The 15,496-nt window shown below is 52.6% G+C and overlaps 1 protein-coding gene across 5 annotated transcripts in view; it reads right to left on the bottom strand.

The window, feature by feature from the left end:
* TTC7B (tetratricopeptide repeat domain 7B) overlaps positions 1 to 15,496 on the bottom strand; it is a 278,267-nt gene that overhangs the window by 46,716 nt on the left and 216,055 nt on the right. For 3 of the 5 annotated variants that reach the window (XM_045161998.1, XM_045161999.1, XM_044924613.2), the window contains exons 16-17: positions 12,305 to 12,421; positions 4,465 to 4,562 (exon numbers count right to left, since the gene is read on the bottom strand). In XM_045161998.1, coding sequence (XP_045017933.1) covers positions 4,465 to 4,562; positions 12,305 to 12,421 — 215 coding nt within the window. Of the gene's footprint in view, positions 1 to 341; positions 504 to 561; positions 4,132 to 4,464; positions 4,563 to 12,304; positions 12,422 to 15,496 lie in introns of those variants that run through there. The other 2 variants (XM_044924610.2, XM_045162000.1) reach the window with 2 other exon arrangements.

Genomic DNA, 15,496 nt, shown 5'->3' with positions numbered 1-15,496 from the left:
ATTGTCTTTTTTAAGAAAATAGGATCTTTATGCATTGATATCAAGTCCAGGAAATCATAGGAGTGCCCAAGAGCCAGAGGCAATGTTCTAGAAAAGCTTCTATTGATTCTGCTCAAGACAGGTTTCCTCTGCTTTTCGGAGGGGAGGGCAGAGCTCGGCAACATTGTCTCCTGCCCCAGGCAGCATCTGGGTTTTCAGACTAGCAAGATTTGCTGTCACTTGGGTTTGATGGCGTTGCTACCCAGCTTATCAGTTAGGAAGATTATCAGAAAATAAAACATCAGGCAAATGAAGCAGGTCTAACAAGAAAGGAAAAAAAAACGAACATAAACCATGTTTACACAGAGAGGGTTCCTGGCGGGGCCCCGGGTCACTGACTGAACGTGCAGCCGGGGGCCACACAAAGGTTTCGGGTTTGGGATGAGAAGGAAGATGAGGAGACAGAAACAGGTGGAGAGGAGACTCGGTTCTTGGAAGAGAAGAGGAGGAGGAGGAGTCTGACACTAAAAGAGTGAAAGAGAAAAAAAAGGATAAAGGCAAAAAAACTTTAGAAACACAAAGAAAAAAATAAACTAGCTTTTAATATACTCACATAAGCTGCAAAGAAAATGAGGTCATGTAATACACAATCATTCCTCTACTTGACAATAGAATACAAGTGCTTTTCGAAGAAAACAAATTTGCTGTTTTTCCACTGGTTATTATTTGTTCTGCAACAACACCATGGAATAAAAATAACTCAGATTTACCTGGGCACAGATTCAGCAGTATGGTCCATTGAAAATAATACGTCTAACCTATAGTATCTGCAATATTCTAGAGGGAAAGAAACTATTAGCTTTTCAACTGGAAAGGATTAGAACTTGACTTTTCCTTGATTTGTTTTTTTATAAGAAGCACTTATATAAAATTTACTTGAGAACTAAGGTTTCCTAGGCGCAGCTGCTGAGGGGCAGCCACGGGCCAGCATCGCGGCAGTGGCCTGCGAGCGCGCCAGGCTGGGCCACGGCGGGTGGGCGGCCAGGCTGGCTGTCACCTCCTGTCTTCGGCTGGAGAGACACACCACAGGAGGGAGGACCACCACGGCGACAATTAAAAACGTTCCTGGACAAAACGGGGCAAACTTTCAAGGTGAAAGAATCATTTTACTTTGGATAGGTGTCTGGTAATATCCACCAATGACTAAAGATAAATCCCCTTACTCCACATCCTGTTTTGAAGGCAAAAGGAAGAAAAAAAAAAATTTTTTTTTCCATCCTCTATTTAAGGAACTAACTTATTCCAAAGAAAAAACAATGACTCATAGCTTCAAAGTTGAAAGATGGTCGTTGGATTCGAGTCTCTTTTGATGGCTAGGACCTACTGGACGACAGAGGTGGGGGTGGGGAGAGAAGGGGACTGAGAGGGATATTAGAAGGGAAAGCAGATTCTTTACGGGTTGTTTTTCACTCTGCCACACCCGTTTAATAAAACCAACGTCCACTCTCTGGCTACAGTGGACTTGGCGAGTCCGAGGCTTCTAGACTTGGGCTCCCCTCGTGTTACGGTTCAGATCCGCATCTGGACAACTGCAGGGGTGGGAAACGGACCTCCCGGTTAGTTACCCACCTTTCAAAATGAACACCACTGAGCCTGTACTTCATCATGACCCAGATGTATAATGAGGGTACCTTGGCTAGATTTTTAAAGAACTCTTATCTGTTTGACACATACATTGAAATTTTAACAGGCAAAATATGATATCTGAGATCTGCTTCAAAATACCTTACAAAAACTAAGTGTTGGACAGCAGAGATAAAGGAAAAAAAAAAAAAGGAATTGTTGGAGGCTAGTGGTAGGTACATGGGGACTCATGGCATTAGTATCTCTATTTTGGAATATTTGAAGTTTTTCCACAATAGAAAATTTAAAAAAAAATAATAAAAGGGAAATAAATTTTAGCTCTGGCAAACAAAAAGGACATTCCAAGGGGCTGTGGCTTCGAGAAGGGGTCTCCTGCGCCGCGGTGACGGGTGGGCGGTGTCGTGACCACGGGAGGTCGCCTCTGTGCCGGGCACACGTCTTCCTCCGCTGTGCTCCTGGCAGAGGCTTGGGTCCTTCCGGGCACGTAGAAAAGCCACTGACTGGGGCCGTAAAAAAGCCCCAGGACATTCTCTGCTGGCGGAGGCGGGGGTGCGTGAAGGGCCCCCACGGGGGCCGAGCAGCCCAGACACAGTCTGCTATTCCAAGTCAAGGCATGTGGGAAATAAGATCTAAGCTTATTTGCATGGAAGGGAAAACCAAAAGCTAATAAAAACAGTTATCTTTAAGAAAAGGCGAGGGAGAAGGGCAGGGAGGAAGCAGAGCATCCCCACGGAACCTTCGGAATCAGAGCTTAAGCTAAATCCGTGGGTCGTTCTGGAGACAGGGGTCCTGGAACTGCCCACGGGCTCAGCTGTACAAAACTGCCCTTTACTCATCACGACGGAGGCACCTTTTCCATTTATAGGAGCGTCTGTCAGGCTTTTTAAGTCTCTTGGATTTAAAGGATCATCTCAGAAGGTTTTGCCATCATTTACGACCAGTCTGCGCTGATAAGGTCTGCTAACATGGCCTTCCACTTTTCCCGCTCCCTAGCCTCCTGGTAAGTACCGGTGGTGGTAAAACCAACGACTTGGGGCTCCCGGGCAGGGCGGGTGAGAAGGGTCTTGGAGGGGCTCGTGTGGCAAGTCCAACCACAACACAATAACACGGTCACTGGCCAGCACCTGGGCGCCTGCGCCCCGGCAGTGTGGACCCCACCCCGGCTCAGGATTCAGGAACAGCGGTGCCACTGTGGACAAGGGCGGCCACCCACGCTGGGCACGAGACACACCTCAGCTGGATGCTGTGGCACCTGAGGTTTCCTCTGCGGAGGGAGCCTCCTGAGGGCTCAGGGCGGTGGGGCGATGTTCCTGGGGCAACGGGGAGAACGAACCCCAAGGGCCTCGCTCATTTTCTCCTGCCTGTTTGCACTGTGACATCGATGAAAGTTTGGGGACCTCGGGGCAAATGAAGACCCTGACCAGCTGGAAGGACAGGGGGTCTGACTTCATACCAGGGTCCTCACAGGGTCCTGGGGGGAGGAGGCCCCGGGCGGCAGCTGCGAGGAACTGGTGAGCATCACCTCCCTGTCTTCTCTCCCCAGAGGTCCGAGCCGAGCCTCGCAGGGGCTAAGAGCCTGACCTTCCCTTTTCTGCAGCGAGGGGTCACGCACGTCCCTCTAGTGGGACTGGACCATGAGCAGAGCCCAGCTCAGGGTTGGCCTGGTTCACATCTAAGCCCGCCAGTGGCTGGCCCTCAGCCCGCGACCCAGGCCACTGCAAGGCCGAGTAGTCCCTGTGGCCCTCCCAGCCTGCACTTGGAGTGGCGGCTGGTAAACGGCACTGACTGAAATTCGCGCTGCTCCCAGCGCTCTCCTGACTGGGGAGCCCCAGGGCCCTGCGGTCGGGCCTCCTGAGCCGACCTGAGGTCTGGAAAAGGGGGCCTAGCCGGGCAAGGTGGGCAGCTGGGAGAACAGCTCAGGCGAGGACTGCGCCTGGCTCCCGTCCCCGGGGAGAGGCTCTCCAGGGTGACTCCCCACGCTGGGCTCAGGGCTGCTCTCCGGCTTTTCGGAGGGGTTGGGTCTGGACCCGGGCCCGGGAGGCTCCTCTCGTGAGGGCAACCCCCATGGGGCTGGGGGCGCCCGGAGGTGGACTAAGCCGGACACAGAGCCCCATGCGGGTGGCGGGGAGGCAGCAAACCCGCTCCCAACGACACTCGGGGGCTGCCTCAGGCTCACAGCTGGGCACGTCTTAATAGTCCGTGGGTCCGTTGAGTCCTCCAAACGGCCCCCTGAGATGTCGGCATTCCTATCAGAAATTACTTGTTTGCACTTCTGGAGACGACAGCGGTATCTCTACCCACCCTGTACTTAGGCAACTGTAGAAACACAGATGCGAACTGACGTGCTAATATCTGCAGAGAGGCAGGAAGTGCGCAGGCCTCCTCTCGGGGTCAGTGGACTCGGAGGCTCAGAACCCACTGCCCCCTTGCAGTGGGTGGGTGGGTGGGTGTGTGTTCGTGGGTGCCACGGATGAGATACCGAAACCTTGATTTCAGCAAGTCTGAAATCTAAAGAGAGACAAAGAAACACAAAAGCCGAGGGACGCTTGAAGGGGATGGGAAGAGTCTAATTTTAGTTTCGAATTTTTGGCTCCAAGAGCAAGGGGAAAAACAGAAAGATTTCAAAGAATTGTGTTGGCAAGGAATAGGACGGCCCCCACCGTGAACACAGGCTTGAAAAGGACCCTGGGGAAAAGGCCCGTCAGGCGGCAGATGAGCCCGTTTCCCTGGGGATGCCTTCCCATCCTGGGCCCCGGGGTCTCCACCCCACGGGCCCGGGGGCCGGGCCCCCCCCCCGCTCCGGCTAACACCGTTTCAGCCCCGCTGCCCTTTTGGTCTCACCTGTCTCGGGGTCGCTGAAGTCTGGCAAAGTAATTGTATTAAGCTGTCGTCTGTCAGCAATGGTTCTATCTAAGAGGCTGCTCCCACGTCCAGAATCACTGCAAAACACAGCTGCAAAGGTCAGTCATTGGAAGGGCGGGCGGGGGAAGGAAAGAGAAGCACCCGATCCCCACGCCTCAATTGCGTTTCTGACGTTCTTCGGCACCTTGTCACCTGTCACCACGCGTCCAGCTTTCCCTGGGCCAGCTTCCTTTCAGCATCCGTATCCCCGGCGTGGCTCAAACCACACCCGCAGCCCGAGCTATGTGGGAAATGGAAACGTGGAGCCAGCGTCTCCACCCCCGCGGGGGCACACTGCTGGGCACCGGGCTCGCCGAGGCCCTGAGCGCGCCATCCTCCCATTGCCTCCCGGAACCCGCGATCAGCACGCATGCTTCCAGCCTGCAGCGGCCCAGAAAGATCACCCGGGGCATCTCAGTAAACCGCTGAGGCCTGGGTCCTGCCCGACCCAACAGACCAGAAGTGCTGGTGTTCAAAGCTCCCCCGTTGGTTCCAATGCGGAGCCGAATTCAAGAACCACTGGGCCCTACTTTTCAAAGGCTGATCACAGCCACAGCCTCGTTTGGGTCCTGAGAACAAGCCTTTACCATCATGATGCGGTCCAGACCTCTATCTAACGAACGAGGGAGAGGCTGTGTGAGGCTGCACATGGGATGGGGGGCTGGCAGAGAGCCCCCGGCCAGCGCTCCTGAGCAGGAGACAGCCTCAGGGAGGGCACCGCGGGTCCTGCCAGCAGCCTCCTGGCTGGCACCCCCAGCCAGCGTCCCGCACCGAGCCCCGAAGGCTGCTCCTGCAGAACGGGACTGGCCACTCCTCAGGTGAGTCATGGGGAGACCACACAGGCCATTCATTCACAGATCTTAGCTCACACTGCTCCCCCCTCTAATTGCAGAAGCCTGTAAGCAAAAACAATGAAAACAACTGCCTTCTTCTTTTTCCTCCATCACAATACTCTATCAAAGATGCATATTTGTCTCTTGAGGTTTGAGTCTAATGCTTTTCTTTCAATCCATTTATTTTAAAATCTGGGGGCTCTATGGGTGATTTTTTTAGTTGTTGTTGTCAAGAAATTCAACTTCTACAATAAAGGGACACGATTTCCTTCCTCTCTGCAGCTGTTGCTAAAAGTGGTACAAACAAGATTTTCTATGAAACTTAATATGGTTTGCAGGCTGTAATTTCCATGTCCAGTGATGTAGTTAGAGAAACCCACAGGAAACAGAAGGAAACTTGCTTCAGTACAGACTGTCAGCCTATACTTATGACATCACTGGATACATCTTTTTTTGAAACTATTCTATTAGTTATTTCCATGTCTGAGAAACAATAAATGTCTCTGAGCAGAAGACAGCATGAAAGTCTGTGCAAATCTGCATTAATCACATTACCAACTGAATGTTTCTAGCATTGTTCTGTTCAGGTATGTATTTTTAATACAAATATTACAAAAATACTATAAAAATTTGACAAAGAGTTAATCATCTGAATGTTGCAATAGGTCCCCACCTAGGAGTTTTGGGAAGATATGCTCCCAAAATATAGTGATATTTTTCATCACCCTGGGGATTTCAGGACACACAGTGAGGTGCTGGAATTGCAGAGGAAGGATGTGCCTAGGTTTTCAGTGAATTGGACCTTGGTAAGAGGGTGGGACTGTCCGTTCCAGGCTTCCCACCGCACCAAGCTTCAGAGCACAGGGCTGGCTGCTGCGTGCCATGTTGCGTCCTGGAACCCAGCCAGGCCAGGAGTCTGGGTTCCTTCCTACATCTGTCCCTGATGGTAGGTCACTCTGAGCAAGGCCACTTCCTGTGTGCTTCAGTGACTTCCCTGTGAGATGAGGATGAAGATTGTCTTCCTACATACGCATGAGTCAGGCTGAACTGAGGTCATGGAGACAGAGCATTCAGAAGAGTTCCGACTCCCGGGCACACACCCCAGGGGTCCTTATAAGTACCACATGACGGCAGGCTGGGGAAGCTGAGCTAAGGGCCTCCGACCCCAGGTGCTAGAAACCCCAACTAAGACAAAATCTTGACTTACGAAGATCACCCAGTAAGGACACAGGACCTGTTGACCTGTTTCTCTCCCACCAGCTGAGAAACTATGTACGGTATATTCCTTCCTTTATCTCCACGGTATATAAGCAACAGTAACTAGTCTGAACAGAGACGCTTTTGTTTCCACCCTGACTTAGTGACTGAGAATCCCACTGGATGCTTTAAGCAGGTTTCAGTTCTTGGCTTACATGTTGCAGACTCTGCCTTCACCGTGATCCACAGGAGGAGGGAGAAGGGGCCGCGGAGGCCTGGCCGGCCCTCGAGGTTGCTTAGTGCTCTCACTGTGGCCTGTCCCCCCGTGAGCCCTCCTCTCTCTGGGACACATCTGCTTGGGCTCCTCTACGGACCACCTCCCCTGATAGCCCCATCACCTCCGCTCCGCTCTGGCTTGCTCTTAGGTGCCAGGACCCCCTCCCAAGGAGGCTGGCAGAAAGGAAGGAAAACCATTCCCGGCAATGGTGTCAGTAGAAGGTTTAGGGAAAGAAAACCGGAAGGAGCCTCAAATCCACTGCCCGTGAGCTGCAGAGACCCACACGTGGAGACGTACATGTCCGGTAGCTCCTATTCCCCTAAATCACGACTGAAAATCCAGAGTAAACTCTCCTGATGGTTAAGCTGTTCTGGAAACGGGAAACTTCTCTTGGAAATTCTCTAACAGCAAGAGGAAAGCTGGTGGGGGGCTGGGAGTCGGAATACTAGAGTTCATCACAGCTTTGTTGCTTCCTGGCTCTGAGATAGTGCCAGGTACACGATAAATACTGGATGTAACAGAGGGCCTTAGAGAGGGAACTGGAGCATTTCCCAGGTGTCTTCAGACAGGATCACACAAACGAGGCAAGTTCCCTTCACCCCCAAACTCAGCTTTCTCACCAGTAAAAAGGGTCTGACGGAATACAACATCTGCCCGTTTTCTGGGGCTGCTCTGAAGATGCATGAGAGCGCACTTTGCAAAAAGAAAAGCTCCTCCAAAACACTGGTGACTGTCAGCATTAAGGAGAGGAGGCAAGAATACACAGAAAAGAGCTTCATGACCCAGATAACCACCATGGTGTGATCACTCACCTAGAGCCAGACATCCTGGAATGCGAAGTCAAGTGGGCCTCAGGAAGCACCACTACAAACAAAGCTAGTGGAGGTGATGGAATTCCAGTTGAGCTATTTCAAATCCTGGAAGACAATGCTGTGAAAGTGCTGCACTCAATACTCTTGGAAAACTCAGCAGTGGCCACAGGACTGGAAAAGGTCAGTTTTCATTCCAATCCCACAGAAAGACAATGCCAAAGAATGCTCAAACTACCGCACAATTGCATTCATCTCACACGCTAGTAAAGTAATGCTCACAATTCTCCAAGCCAGCCTTCAGCAATATGTGAACCATGAACTTCCAGATGTTCAAGCTGGTTTTAGAAAAGGCAGAGGAACCAGAGATCAAATTGCCAACATCCGCTGGATCATGGAAAAAGCAAGAGAGTTCCAGAAAAACATCTATTTCTGCTTTATTGACTATGCCAAAGCCTTTGACTGTGTGGATCACAATAAACTGTGGAAAATTCTTCAAGAGATGGGAATACCAGACCACCTGACCTGCCTCTTGAGAAACCTATATGCAGGTCAGGAAGCAACAATTAGAACTGGACATGGAACAACAGACTGGTTCCAAATAGGAAAAGGAGTATGTCAAGGCTGTATATTGTCACCCTGCTTATTTAACTTCTATGCAGAGTACATCATGAGAAACGCTGGACTGGAAGAAGCACAAGTTGGAATCAAGATTGCCGGGAGAAATATCAATAACCTCAGATATGCAGATGACACCACCCTTATGGCAGAAAGTCAAGAGGAACTAAAAGCCTCTTGATGAAAGTGAAAGAGGAGAGTGAAAAAGTTGGCTTAAAGCTCAACATTCAGAAAATGAAGATCATGGCATCTGGTCCCATCATTTCATGGCAAATAGATGGGGAAACAGTGGGAACAGTGTCAGACTTTATTTTTCTGGGCTCCAAAATCACTGCCGATGGTGATTGCAGCCATGAAATTAAAAGATGCTTACTCCTTGAAAGGAAAGTTATGACCAACCTAGATAGCATATTCAAAAGCAGAGACATTACTTTGCCAACAAAGGTCCATCTAGTCAAGGCTATGGTTTTTCCAGTGGTCATGTATGGATGTGAGAGTTGGACTGTGAAGAAAGCTGAGCACCAAAGAATTGATGCTTTTGAACTGTGGTGTTGGAGAAGAGTCCCTTGGACTGCAAGGAGATCCAACCAGTCCATTCTGAAGGAGATCAGCCCTGGGATTTCTTTGGAAGGAATGATGCTGGAGCTGAAGCTCCAGTACTTTGGCCACCTCATGTGAAGAGTTGACTCATTGGAAAAGACCCTGATGCTGGGAGGGATTGGGGGCAGGAGGAGAAGGGCACGGCAGAGGATGAGATGGCTGGATGGCATCACTGACTCATTGGACGTGAGTTTGGGTGAACTCCGGGAGTTGGTGATGGACAGGGAGGCCTGGCGTGCTGCGATTCATGGGGTCGCAAAGAGTCGGACATGACTGAGCGACTGAACTGAACTGAACTGAATGTGATTGAAATGGGACTTAGGAAGAAAAAGTTTTCTTCCAATCATGTAATGGTCCAAGTGGTGGTGACAAGAGGGAGAAGAGTGGTTAATAACAAGAAACCAAAGGCAAAGAAGCCAGCTGTCGACTTAGAGAGGTGCATAGGCGGTGGGGAGAGCCTTGATGTTCAGCAGACCGGGGTTTGAATCAAAGATGTACTAGTTGTTTAGCTGAGAAAACTAGGGCAAGATCTGTAACCTCACGTAGCTTCACTTTTATTCTCTATAAAGTGGAATGAACAGTAGCCGTCTTGCAAGGCTGAGACAGGGCTTGAGAAGAACGTATAAACTGCCTGGCCCGGTGGCATAGAGATGGGGAAGTGCTTCCACGCCGGGAGGCTGCTGGACCGTCTGGCGAGGCTCTGGCAGAAGTCACACGGTCTTGAGTGGCCAGGTCAGCACTTGCAAGAACAGCCGGAGCTGTGCCCTTCCCCAAGAGAGGAGGCAGACTGTGAGGTGGGTTTCTGTCCCAAAGACAAGCGCAACCTTGCAGGCCTCAGGAAGTCCACCCAGGTTTCTGCAGTGACCAGCACTTTGCCATGCGCACACCCAGGAGAACGCCCCACACCCTGCGCTCACAGGAGATGTGGCCTGAGCTGGGGGTGTGGCTCTCCCTCAAGCCAGAGTTAAGAGGAGGGGAGGGTTGCAGAGAACACTTGGCGAGGTCCGGCCTCAGTCTGGCCCTGTGATGCCCCAGGGTCCTCCTCTGCGCCCGTGTTCCCTGCTCTGGAGCCAGTGCCAGCCCCCGGGGCGGGGGGTTTGTAGGGGGTGGGTGCCGGGGGGAGATCCCAAGGGTGAGCAAAGACCTCCCCCTGAGACCCCTGAGACACAGGGGCGCCTGAGCCCCAAGTCAGCGAGGACCTTCTGCAGCCGGAAGCCAGCCTCCTCCAGCCAGGGGGCTTTCTGCTTCCCAGGCAGGGCTGCTTCTCACCCACCTGCTCATGTGCCTCTGGCCTTTTCTAGAACCCTGTGTGACCCAACTAGGGGCTGCTGGGCCCAGAGGGCACTGTCCCTCCCGAGGTCCCCCCACCCCCACACTGTGCCCCTCTCTGTGCCAGGGCCATGTGCGCGGGGAGGGCGTCTAAAGCTGCACAGGGGGGAGGGCCACAGGAGAAACGCTTTATTTCTATCCCAGAGAAAATACAGTTAGAAGAGCCACAGGAAGACCTGCCGCCCCTCCCCCGAGGCACCCCCGCCCTCCGGCCCCATCCTCTCTGCCCCCTGCCAGGCTCCACCCTGCACCGCCCCGAAGATCCATGCACACAGCCCAGGCATTTGGTGAAGTATTTTTAAAGAGCTTTCCGATTCTGCTATTTTTTTTTTCTCTCCTCACATTCAATATTCTTGGTTGCTATGTGGGAGGAAATGTGGGGAGGTGGGAGAGGTGTGGAGAACGGAGGGAAAATTGGCAACGCGAGAGCTGGTGGATTTCTTTCCTCATTTCTCGGGGGGCACAGACAAAGGCATGAGCTCCAGTGGGAAGCAGCCGGCTCCGCAGTGTCGGCTTGTGGCAAAGACCCTCCCCACCCCGAATCCTGCTGCTGCTGGGAGACCGGGAGGGGGGTTTTGGGGACAGAAATGCGGACGTTTCCCATTACTGCCTACAGACTGAGAAGGCGGCCTTCTCTAAACATTAGGATGATCTTTATCTCCAGAACACAGCCACAGAAGGGAGGAGGCCAGTCTCTGGGTGTCTTCCCATCAAGGGCAGATGGCTGGGGCGGCCTCCCCGCCTGCACCAGGGGCTCATGAGACGGCCTGGGCTAAGGCCTCTCCTCCTTCACCTTCTCAGCCCTGCTCTGCAGGGTCTAGACCTGACTAACGCTCCCCAGTTACCGACCACCCCTTCCCTGTTCCTGTCACACCAGCGGCTGTGCGCTCCGCCAGCCCTTCGGAGCATGAAGCTTAGCCCGGCTCCCTTTCTCGCTCCCTTGGAGTCACCCCAGACTCTCCTGATGTCGCCTGGCCCTGGTCTCACCACTGTCCTTGTGGAAGCCCCGCCTAAGCCCACACACCCTCCCCCCGCCGGCCTCCCGGAGGCTGGGCCAGACCCCGAACACATCCGTGACTTACACGCTTCAGACTCCTGACTCTTGAGAGTAGAAGGCAGGCTAGCCATACATCCTGCTGCGAACCTGAACATATTCTGTGTGAGTGGCTGTCTGAATTCACCTGAATCACCAGGTCCCCTTTTCCTTAAATCACTTCCTTTACAGGTCTGGGCACACTCTGTAATCTAGACATTTGCTGGGAACAACTGCCCAAGACTTGAAGATGATGCTTTTCAGGGACGTTCTGGGAGAGGACTGGTGGGCTGCCTAGCGGACCTTCCGCACAGAATCTGCCTGTGCGGCATGGGGCCTTGACTGACCAAGACTGGCCGGGCTGTTTCACAGCTCTGGGGGGCAGAGTTGCTGGTGGAAAACCTACCAATTTTGTCTGGTTGAGACACAATCAGTGTCTTTAGAGAAGGTAACCCCAAGCAATACATTTCATTGTTTTATAGGATATTATTGTTTTTATATTTATTTGCAAATTCATTTCAGCATATCTAGTTTTCAAATTCTTCTTTGAATCAGTCTTAACAGTTTATTGCTTCCTTCATTAGTTAATGAGATAAATAAAACCTTTGATAAATGCTTCCTGTATATTTGAGTCATGATTTTAGCTTCTTGAAAATTACACTTTATCACCCCAATAGCAATTTCCACTCTTCTGGTAGGATGCAGCCTGTTATCCACTCAGGTCTTTTAAATATTACCGTGAGAACACCATCTGGAATATATAACTGACTAGTCTATCCACAAATCACTAGCAAGATGGTAAGACTCTTCAAAGGAATTATGTAAATGGCTGGTTGAGCGAAATCAGGAGACTAATCGGAATTGAGCCTAGTGGGCCACTGTGGCGGCAAAAGCATAAGAAACCCATGACTTGGCGGATTCATCAGACGCCAGGAGAAAATGCCCTTAAAGATGGAGCGTGAGGCTCCACTGCGGGGGCTCGGGGTGCACGGGGGTGGAGAGCCCTTCCCGCTAGACGCCGGGCGGGGACGGCGGAGCGGCGGAGGCCACGCGATGCCCGCACGACGCACGCCTGGTCTCTTACCTGGGGTTGGTCAGGTTGTAGCAGGATTTCCAGATCTGTAACATGTGCTTACACGTGAGGAGCGCCTCGTCCGGGCCCCGGGAAAGGGACTCCAGCTTCACTTTGGAAAACAGCAGTCTGCAAGGGGAGACAGAGGGGAGGACACAGCTCAGGCCGGAGCCCGGCAGGATGGCATGGGTGGCCGGGAGCTCTGCGGAACCCTGCTGGGGGGCCACAGAGTCCGTTCGGCCTTTCCCTAAGAAACCGGAAGGGACTCTATGGCCACCCTACAGGAGGGGGCGTCCAAAGGCTGGACCCGAGGGAAGCGCGGCGGCCAGGGACTGCAGAGCTCGCGGGGCAGGATCCGGCTTTGCCCGGCTCTCACTGCCAGGGCGATGTCGGCAGAGCTCTGCCACGGGTGGTCAGGTGAAAAGCATCTGCATGGTAATTTCATTCAGGACAGAGAGATTTTAGGAAGAGGGCACTTTTTAGAGCACAACCAACTTATCTGCAAAACCTCAAAAATCCATCAAAAGTGAATTTTGATTTATTTACAAAACTCCACGTGATGTGACTTGTTGATATAAATACCTATCAGTAATTTACACAGTGATCGTCATCGCATGAAGGAGATGACAGCTTGGACCAAGGGCTCATGAAAAGCGGGGCCTGGGTAAGGCCTTCCCTTCTGTGATCTGCTCCAGCCCCACTCTGAAGGGGCAAGGACTTCACCAAGTCACTCACAATCACTGACTCTCTCTCCCCCTTTTTGGCACTACCCATGGCTCCGCCCAGACTGCCAGGGCACTCAGCGGAGCCCCTTCCCACTTCCCTGGCCTCTCCGAGTTCCTCTGCGTGCACAGTCTGCTGATTCCCTCTGGCATCAGCACCTTGGTCCCTGGGCTCATCGCCATTGTCCTTGTGAAGCCCCAGCCTGAGCCCAGATTCCGTCCTGATGGTCGCGCTATCCTCTCACTTTCCCGGCTCTGAGAAATCATATATAAAGAAATCGCATCTAAAAATCATTCCCATTCCCAGCTCAAGAAACTACAGTAACTCCTTACCGCCTGTAATGATAAGTCAAAATTCCTTACCGAGGCCTTTAAGACTCTGCCCGCAGGCCACCACGTATGCCACCGTCCCACCTGGTGCCATGTTTTCTGCTGGGCTCTTTACTCCCACCAGCGTAATTCACTGCAGAGAGCATGCGTGTGCTCAGCCGTGTCTGCTGATGGACTGTAGCCCGCCAGGCTCCTCTCTCCATGGGGTTCTCCAGGCAAGAATACTTGAGTGGGTTGCCATTTCCTCCTCCAAGAGGTCTTTCCAAGCCAGGGATTGAATCCATGTCTCCTGCACTGCTGGCGGGTTCTTTTACTGCTGAGGAAGCCCCATGTAATTCACCAAAGTCTGTGTTTTTATCATAACTCTAAGAGTACTTGCCATGTTCTCAATCTTAATCTCTACTAATCCAAGTCTCTCCTTGGTTCCTCCTAAATTCAGCAAAACCCCATCTCATCAAACAAGTCTCCCACAGATACCACTTAATCACACCTTTATCTTTACTCCGTGTGCACCACAGGCGTGCTGAGTCACTTCAGTCGTGTCCGACTCTTTGCGACCCCGTGGACTGTAGCCCACCAGGCTCCCCGGTCCATGGGATTCTCCAGGCAAGAATCCTGGAGTGCGTTGCCATCTCCTCCTCCAGGAGATCTTCCCTATCCACGGATCAAACCTGCGCCTCTTGCGTCTCCTGCGTTGGCAGGTGGGGTCTTTACCACTAGCGCCACCAGGGAGTCCTTGTGAGGTGGTGTTTGTTGTTAATAAAAAGAAGACAAAGACAGGGAGGCGCTCCTGCTTGTTGAAGCCTCTGTGTGCCCTCGCTCGGCCCTGCACAGAGCATCACCGTGTCGCCTGTGTAAGGACCCTTCTCGGTCGGTGCTGTTCATCTCCCTTCAACAAGAAACCCCAGTATCTCTCTCTGGCTTCCCATCCACAGTGCTTAGCACCATAAGGTCGACAAGCTTCAAATCAGCATTTTCTCTCTAAACCACGGAAGATAAAGAAAAACGTTTCTAGTGATTGAAACCTATAGGAGAATTCCTCACTATGGACCACTCATCTGAAGGCAGGCACTTCTGAGGTGGACAGTCTCTTTTCCCCTATGAGAGCTGGAATAGGCTGGTCCTGAGAGGCGCCACCCGATCTCGGGATGGCTCGGCACCATCCCTTCCCTCCGAATGGACTCTGGATGCCTGAGCAGGCGCTGGCGGCCCCCAGGGGTCAGGGCTGTGGCCCCCTCAAGCCTGGGGCTGTAGAAGCCAGAGGGGGGGCGGTAAGAACCACAGGCCAAGGAATGCAGGCGGCAGGGCCTGGCCAACCAGCGGCGGGCAGAGAGAGTGAGGCCAGATGGAGACAGGGCTTGGCTTTGGCTCAAAAACACCTCAAGAAGTGACGTTCCCGGAGGCCTTTCCAGGACTGCCTGCAGGGAACAGCAGCTCCTCAGGTGTCCTGAGGGGTTTTTAAGGAGGCAGATGTTGACTCATGAATATCTTCATGAGTCTAGAAGGTAGTGGGAGTACTTTTTCTCCAGAAAGTGTTAAAAGTGAAAGTGAAAACGTGAGTCAGTCGTGTCTGACTCTTTGCAACCCCATGGACTGTGGCCCACCAGGCTCCTCCATCCATGGGGTTCTCCAGGCAAGAAGACTGGAGTGGTTGCCATTCCCTCCTCCAGTGGATCTTCCTAACCCAGGGATGGAATCCTGGTCTCCCACGTTGCAGACAGATTCTTTAGCACTGAGCCACCAGGGAAGCCCACGTTTCCAGCAAAGTCTTCCAGCAAACATAGGTCACCTGGGAGGCGTGTTACAGAGGAAGCAGGGCTGCTGAGCAGTCACCTGTCAGCGTGTGGTGGAGACCTGCTTGGATGCCAGAGACCTCACGGGTGATGGTTGGGCACCAAGCCATTCGAGCCAATGGGCCACCCCACCAGGACCACGGTGGGTTCTTGGAGGCCCCCAGGTCCTCTGACTGAGCCAGGCTCGAAGCAGGCCTGCCTACGGGGGCCAGGAGGTGAGGGGGAAGTTTCCCCGCCCAGCAGGCAGCTGGGGCTCTGAGAGCAGTTATCACGGCTCCTGGAACTGGACAGGACGCCAGAGCCTCGTCTCTAGGCTGCAGCTTGGGAGAGCAGTTCTGTGCAAGGCTTCTTGGCGGAAA

Source organism: Bubalus bubalis, chromosome 11 (assembly GCF_019923935.1).
Source record: "Bubalus bubalis isolate 160015118507 breed Murrah chromosome 11, NDDB_SH_1, whole genome shotgun sequence".
Taxonomy (NCBI): domain Eukaryota; kingdom Metazoa; phylum Chordata; class Mammalia; order Artiodactyla; family Bovidae; genus Bubalus; species Bubalus bubalis.
This window is presented reverse-complemented; position numbering and strand designations above follow the sequence as displayed.